At 41.9% G+C, this 8,621-nt stretch overlaps 1 protein-coding gene across 1 annotated transcript in view; it reads left to right on the forward strand.

Moving 5' to 3' along the window:
• The window catches only part of LOC146831551 (uncharacterized), a 116,831-nt gene extending 108,625 nt beyond the window's left edge, over positions 1 to 8,206 (forward strand). The window contains exon 4 of the mRNA XM_085603940.1: positions 8,124 to 8,206. Coding sequence (XP_085460066.1) covers positions 8,124 to 8,206 — 83 coding nt within the window. The remainder of the gene's footprint in view (positions 1 to 8,123) is intronic.
• The last annotated feature ends 415 nt before the right edge of the window (positions 8,207 to 8,621 follow it).

Raw genomic sequence — 8,621 nt, forward strand, 5'->3', positions numbered from 1 at the left:
ACTAGTGTGAGAAAGGATATACCACTTATATACCTTATTTCTGAATGTACCACTGTTGCACATAGTCTTACCTTTTGTATAAAAGGGGTAAAAAATGCGCAAGCTGCTGGTGATCGAGTTCGGATTGTATCGGACTATTCAATAGATTTGTCTGAAAAGAGTGATATTAATTGCTCTGTGTTAGGGTGCACTCGCATGTAACCAGCCACAGGGTAACATTATTTAAAAAAAGGGCTCATGAAAAAATAACCGTGACATTGTTCTCTGTGACTAAACGGTGCTCGGACTTGCCTGTGATCTTTCACAACTGTTACCTATACTCCACACTTTATTTAACTCAGTTTATAGCTCTACTGGGGCAATCCCCAGTTCTTGGAAGGAAGCCACGATCGTTTTAATATTGAAGCCAGGGAAAGATTCCCTGATGGCTGACTCCTACCGCCCGATCTCCCTGCTGAATGCCAACTATAAGATCTTTATGGGCATTCTTGCAGGGAGAATGGCAAAATTGGCACCAAGCCTGATCAATACTGATCAGAAAGGCTTTATGGTAGGGGGAATAATTCAGGAACAAACCCAATTACTGATAGGAAATATCGATTTGGCTGAGACAAGGGCGGACCCCCTGGCAGTAGTGGCTTTGGATGCCGCCAAGGCCTTTGATCGTGTGTGCCAGAGATACCTTTGGGTGGTCATGGAGGCCAAGGGTATTGGCCCTATCTTTGTGCAGACTTTAAAGAATTGTTATATTGGGGGTTCGGCGAAGATCTTATTGAATGGTTCTCTGATACCATGTTTTGACATCCACAGAGGGACAAGACAGGGGTGTACCCTATCCCCCCTTTTATTAAATATATACATTGAACCCCTAGCACAGACAATCAGATTGGATAACACTATCAGCCCATTTAGTTCGCAAAATTATCAGTGCAAAATAGCACTGTACGCTGATGATGTTATAGTTTACACTAGCGACCCAGATTTTACCATTCCACGGCTTGAAAACACGTTGAAGGAGTTTGGCTCGATCTCAGGATATCACGCTAACTTGGCTAAAACCGAAGTTATGTGTTGGAACACAATTTACAGAGGCGGTCCTACTAGCAAAGAATTCAGGTATTTAGGGGTTAAAATTGTTAAGGACCTAAAGAAAATCCCCCTGATAAATCTGGCAAAAACTGAAAAGGAAATTGATTACCTCTTCGTCAGATGGAAAAACCTCCCTTTGACGATCTATGGGAGAGTTAATCTGGTGAAGATGTCCGTCTTGCCTAAGTTGATGTACCTTTTCAATGTAGTTCCCCTAACTTTCCCCCAGAAAAATATTAGTAAGATCCAGGGTAAAATTGGAATCTTTATATGGGGACAAAAAAGCTCAAGGATGTCGTGGAAAAAATTAAGAAGAAAACTCTTAAAAGGTAGGTTGGCTCTCCCAGACATTACCTGGTATCTAATGGATTTTCAATTTAAGGGCATTAGGATGTTGTTGACCACCCCAGAGGAAGCCATAGGTGAAATGGTATTAACAGAGGGAGGCAGTGGACGTGGAGGTTTCTTATACAAATTTGGTGCACCCAGATTTTTCAAGCGTGTACGTCTTAAGGTTCTGAAGGCTGCCTTGATGACCTGGTACAAAATGAGACTTATTTGGGGCATAGGTTACTTCTCTGACTTTGCCCCCATTTGGGATTCCCCGGGGACCCCCCCTTGCCTGCGCGACAGCTTGGCGGCCCCGATAAAAAGAGCCAGTTTGTTGAGGTGGTCGGACCTGGTGTATCTAGATGGGATCCTCCCCTGGGAGGTTTTACAAGCCAAGATCGGTCCCACTTTCTCCAGGATTAAGTTTCTTCAGTTAAAATCATGGTACGAGGCTGAAGCGGGAGAAATTACAGGGAGTTGAGAACTCGAACAGATACTACAAGATCCGCAGCCTAAAAAGAAAGAAATATCATTGTGGTAGACAAGGCTTCTTGAAGTAGAGGACCGCGAGGTTCCTCTTCAAACATCGGAATGGAACTCAACTCCACTTGCCGAAGGTTCAGAAGATTTTTTCGAAGCTTCCTTTAAGTTACTTTATAGATATATCAAGCCCGCTAGCTTAAAGAAGAACCACTTTTTTGTGCTTAATAGGCTATATTATACTCTAAGGGTGGGCGACAATTTCCGTTCTGCTCGCGGAAATTGCGAAAATTCGAACTTTTCGTGTTCCACGCGGAACGCGAAAATGTCGAAACTACCGCGGTCCGCGAGGGAATGGAAATTGTCACCTAGGCAGCTGTGCTTTCTCCCCATATCTACCATCAACAATTTGCTGTAATCCTTGATGGAACTCTGTGCACCCATGAGTTTCTCGAGCGCAATCCCCGTGTAGTTCCTGACACCAGGAGGTTCCTTCTGTCTCTTCATCTGCTTCTCTCATCGGTCTCTGGCCCTTTATAAACAAGAGGCATGTGAACTGCATGGAAGCCCCGCCCGTTTGGCACCGGCCCACACACCAGCGGTGTGCAACGTCTTACCGCCCTTTCCCCCACTATGATGGACAGCTCACTCGAGGGACCCCAGCGCCCGTCGGTGCTGTGGCAACGTTACAGACACACATGGTCGCTGTAGACAACTCTTCTGGCCCTTTATGCAGCTGTAGTGTAGGAAAAGCACTATACATTTACCCAACGAGTTAGCGTAGCAGTGATTAGCCAGTAGAAAGTACTCCAGTTGAGTAGAGGTTTTGCACATAACGGTGGCATCTTCTTGGATAAATATGCAGGCAGGGCAGGATTCATTCTGGCACGATACTCCTGTCACAAAAATTAAACCCCAAAAGGAAGCACTTGTGTTTGACCTTCAACTCGGGCACCTGCTTTATTTATATCTGTAAGTCTTACAGATATAAATAAAGCAGGTGCCCGAGTTAAAGGTCAAATTCAGTAACGCATTAATCAGCACACAAAAATCTCCACGATCACGCGAAATTTTGCGTGATCGCGGAGATTTTTTGCCGTTTCGCGATATTTTGCGAAAGGCACTTTCGCAAATTCCGCACACCCTTATTATACTCCGGCCACAATCGCTAAATTTGCCCCGAACCTGCTCCAACCTGCCCCAGGTGTAAACTAGATAATGTGGATGACATTCATATCTTTTTCGAATGTTCAGAGTTAAGCTTTTTTGGGAAAAATGTGGGGGAATCTTTAACAGCTATCTTCGAAATCGACATAGAGATCGATCTCCACCTTGTGATCTTTGGTAAAAATGATCTAGTAAATGGGCTGCTCTCGCAGACCCATAAGTGTTTATTGTTATATCTTATTATTCTGGCCAGGAGGGAGATCTGCATTAAGTGGAAAGATCCGACACCTCCGGACAGAGAAAGTTGGTTAAAAGCTGTGCTGAGGATGGCACGTCTAGAGCAAGATTGTAGGGGGGATATGCATGATAACATCTTGCTCCCATTATTAACCTGGGGACGGCGACTCCGATTGATCACCTGTTAAATTTTGGTGCCTTAAGTCGGTCCAATGATTACACCAGACCTCAAACATGTGGGGAAGGCCATGTCGGCCTAGACAAAAGCAGTTAGCCGAAGGGCGCTCAGGTTTAAAGTAGTCGGCTTGTAAAACCTGCTAACGTCTTTGGTGAGATGAGGACAAAAAAAAAACTGTTGCCAGAGAAGCCTCAATTCCTACAATGTGCGCGGTGTCACAGGGACCAGTTATATAGGCGTGTGGGCTATTGCACTGCCTGACAAAGCATGGAGAAATAAGGGTTACCGTTGTACCCGTTAGTGTTTATTTCTGCCATTTGAAAGTTGCTCTGGTTTACCTCGACTCCTATCGGGTCAAAATAATGAACAGATGTAAATCTTTGTTAGCTCAATGTCAGTACTTCGTAGAGCTCGCGCTCGGCTAAATAACTTGCCTGCATGAATGGTTTGTGGTTCCCTTCCTCCCGGCACATAATTCAAGAAAATTGTACGCCAGAACTGGCATTTTATTAAAGACTTTGACAAGGACCTCCAGATTCCACTATTCGCACTTAAAAAGAACACAAGCATTGGCCAGCAAATCATTAGGGCATCAGATGACCTCCCAAAAAATCTGCTTCATTGCATTCCCTTTTGAACTTACCACCGGTACTGAGTCACCACAAATGTGGAAATTGTCAAGCATGTAGTTCTACCATAGAAGGGACAGAATTCATCAATGCGAATGACAAATGGATACATAATGACTTCTCGAATTGCAAAACCAGGAATGTAGTGTACGCCATCTGGTGCCCATGTCTTTTAATTTACATAGGCAAAACGACACAAGAGATCAGATCTAGGATAAGTCAACACCGATCTAGAATCAAGAATAATGTGCTCCACGCACCTTTGGTTGCCCATTTCGAGGCACTCAAACATTCAGAAAAAGATTTCAGATGAACAGTTCTTAGTGTTATCAAACAGAATCCCAGAGGGGGTGACCTTGAAAGGACACTACTACAAAAAAAGGCATATTTGATCATGCGCTTCAACATGGCTATCAGTGGGCTGAATGAGATGTCTGAAATAAATAGACTGTGAATTGACACGATTACAACATTTCAAAGCATTATGAATTAAAAGTTCAACTCGCTTTGTTTGAGACTAGTTAAACTGTGAAATGACATTTTTATCACCCCCAAAAGCGTTATGCACCGATAGTCCATTTCACATTTTTGCTCCAATTTAGCGAATCTTTACACACACAGAACTACCTCAACCAGAATTCCTAGCGTAGATCATGTGACCCCCATTGTGAATGGAAATCTATTAACTAAGTTCGGAATAGGCCGGGTTTGACTTCCGCATTCATCGAATGCCAAAGATCGTGCGCCGGGAGGAAGGGAACCACAAACGATTCATGCAGGCAAGTTTTTTAGCCGAGCGCAAGCTCTACGAAGTACTGACATTGAGCTCACAAAGATTTACATCCGTTCATTATTTTGACCCGATAGGAGTCGAGGTAAACCACAGAGTGAGACGTCCTGACTATACGATTGACAGCAACTCAAATCCTAAAGACGCCAAAGTAAGTGGCTTCTTCTTCTTTTTAGAGCAACTTTCAAATGGCATAAATAAACACTAACGGGTATAACGGAAACCCTTATTTCTCCATTCTTTGTCAGACAGCGCAACAGCACACACGCTGATCTAACTGGTCCCTGTGACACCGCGCACATTGTAGGAATTGGGGCTTCGCTGGCAACAGTTGTGAAAGATCACAGGCAAGTCCGTGCACCGTTTATTCACAGAGCACAATATTACGGTTATTTTTTCATGAACCCTTTTTTAAATAATGTCACCCTGTGGCTGGTTTCATGCGAGTGCACCCTAACACAGAGCAATTCATATCACTCTTTTCAGACAAATCCATTGAATAGTCCGTTACAATCCGAACTCGATCACCAGCAGCTTGCGCATTTTTTACCCCTTTTATACAAAAGGTAAGACTATGTGCAACAGTGGTACATTCAGAAATAAGGTATATAAGTGGTATATCCTTTCTCACACTAGTGTAACATTCTCATTACATTTTAGAGTTCGACGAGTCCTGGTCCTGATGAGAACCCTCCAATGACAATAGGGTTCTGAAACGCATCGGCCTTCACAGCTAGATGAAATAATTAGCATTGCACTGATTGATACAGTGGTCAAACAAGGCTGCATGCCTGTTGTATTCTCATTATCGACTAGCTGTGTGTAGCAGGTGGCAGTAATTCAAACTGTAAACTGGTCTGCACCGTTACATTCTTTCTTTTTTCAACTTAAGGGCTGGTCATTTTTGTTTATTTGTCATCATTAATGTTCTTTGTCATGTAATCATTAAATATTAAGTATTTTGTTTATTCCTTGATGTATTGTTGAATGCACATGTCTGTTCTTTTCCTATGGCATGAATTCAGTGTCTTTTTTTATGTTAAAATAGTACGTGAATTAAAAAGGTGAAATAAAAAACACCAAACCCTGCTTATTTGTCTAAAAGAAGGGTTCTTTCTAAAGAAATTCTAGTTAATTATCCGTCCAATCTTTCTCCCTTCTTTTTTTATACTTTATTGGTGGCCTAGCTTGGACGTAAATATAGGCCCAACCCCTCTTGTTTAAAAAATAACTATAAGCATGCCTGATCCCCTCCTTTTCTTGTGAGATAGTGACCTCCATTATCTTAAAGTTCAACAGCATACAGATCGTAACACCCAATGCGTTTCGACGTTCCAGATGCCTTTTTTACAACAGGTGTCTGGAACGCCCTTGATAAAGCCAATAGGCACCTTTCTTATATTTTAGCGTCCTGGCCCTTTGAAAAAGACAGTAGGTCTGCATTACTTTAAATGTCACCCTTTCTATTGTTGAATCTCATATTTAGCCCTACACACTCATGGGCAGTTGTGCCGCAGAGTGGAGGAGGCCTGAATTCAACTTCAGGATAAGGGGACTGAGTTCTTGTGTCCTGTAACGGAAGTCACAACATTTCTGTTTATGTTTGTAGCCAGCCAATCAGATCACTGGTCCTGCTGGACTGAGATGAAAAATGAGGAAAAATCTTTCTTGGATAATTAGATCACTCTATTTCATTTGGGACCAATCATCCACATATACATATTTTTTAACCCTTTTAAAGCCCACATGAACACTACTTTAAAAGCACATTTCTTGCAATTGACTGAGTGGATTCATGCCAAATCATGAAAAACACACTTTCTAAGTAAAGTTCTCACTGACTAGGAAATTTGGTGTGATTCCATCCAGCTGTATCGCTACCCAACATTTTCCTGCAGGAATTAGCAGGGTAAAACTATGCTTTGGGACACCCACGTTTATGATTTTCTCCACTTGACAGATCACATGAAAACATTCAAGGAATGAACAAAGTGCTCTGCCTACTGAATGTCTAAGCTAACTACACAAATTATGCAGCAAGATTATCTATATATTGCGGCAACAAATTCAAATTATACACCTCATTTGCTATCAGAATTATTCTCATCAATTTGACATAGAATCAACATTATTAAAGAAATCATCACATTTTGAAAATTGAGTGGCAAATGTAGTAAACCCTAATTGTGCGGTACACGTTACAGTCACAGAATCACCTAAATTCAGTGGTGTTTTGTTTTTTAAACACTAGTGCTTTTTCAATGAATTTCTAGGCTATACCTGCATCCACTGTCTTTGCATCTAAGAAATGGGCATAAAATACATTACAGTGTGTAGACTCCAGGGAGTGCTTGTGATCATGAGAGTAGTGGAGTATATCAGCCTGGCAGGGAGGATGTAGGACTGGAGGAGGGGAGAATTGGGACGAGAGTGGAATGGACGTCAAGTGAATCAAACTGTGCAGATTCTGTTAGCGCTGGGATGCTCTAGGGTAGCCATGCGCTTTATAAGTGCCCCTTCAATTCAATTCAATTACACATCAAGCTAGGCATGCTTAGGCTGCTGTAACAGGATGTCTGAAAAATAGTCTAATATCCCAGGTGCTGCCATTCTTCCATTCCTCTTTTACTCAATAGTACAGTCTCCGGGGCCGATTCACAGAACTTATCTGAGACACAATCCTAAACTTACTACTTTTGGTATTCACAGAAGGCATTTAGTGGTAGTAAAGTTAGAATTTTGTCTTAAATTCTGAATTTGTCTTAAGTTAGGATTTTGTCTTATGACCAAAACTTAAGACAAACTTAAGTTTAACCTCAGTTTAACTTAACACAAAAATCTAACTTAAGACAGAATCCTAACTTAAGACAAAATCCTAACTTTACTATTACTGTGAATACCAAAAGTAAAATGTTTAGGATTTTGTCTCAGATTAGTTCTGTGAATCGGTCCCATAGTCTCTCTAAGGTTCAGTAGACAAATGGAGACTGACCTTCCCCATAGCTTTTTGAGAGGCCAAAAAGCCTAACTTTATGAAGTTAGTGGAGAAACAATATCATTTGTAGGAAACAATGTGTCAGACCTATTTTATTCTTACTGTGGAGGTGAAGGGAGAAAAATGATTGGTTAATCAGGCAGTAGATTTGTTTGCCAGTAAAATTCCCTTTTATAGAGAGTACTACTATGTACTAATCAGTGTCCTCTTTATCTTTTCTCCTTACAGGAGAGCCGAAAACAACCATGGGAAAGATGCAGACTTCCATGGCTCAGGGCGATGATGATGACGCAGACTCCACTCCAGTCTAACCCACTGATGCTGGAAAGCCATATTTATTATTTACCTACTTTTAACAACAATCATGTTAATAAAGGGGTTTGTCTTTTTCCTTCAATGCTAGTTAAACAGAAAGCACCAACAACATAGGGGCATATTATCAAGCCAGGCGATAAAATTATCGGCGCTTTAGCGGCAGAAAACTGCCGCTAAAATGGCGATAATGGGCTTGATAATATGCTCTATGGAATTCCAATTGAAGCCCATGTTAGACGTCCTTCACACTTAACATGGGTTTCAATTGGAATTCCATAGAGCATAATATCAAGCCCATTATCGCCGTTTTAGCGGCAGTTTTCTGCCGCTAAAGCGCCGATAATTTTATCGCCTGCCTTGATAATATGCCCCATAGTGACAACCAAGGCTAAGCCCTGCACCTGGCCCATC

The sequence above is a fragment of the Triturus cristatus genome, chromosome 5_1 (genome assembly GCF_964204655.1).
Source record: "Triturus cristatus chromosome 5_1, aTriCri1.1, whole genome shotgun sequence".
Lineage (NCBI taxonomy): Eukaryota > Metazoa > Chordata > Amphibia > Caudata > Salamandridae > Triturus > Triturus cristatus.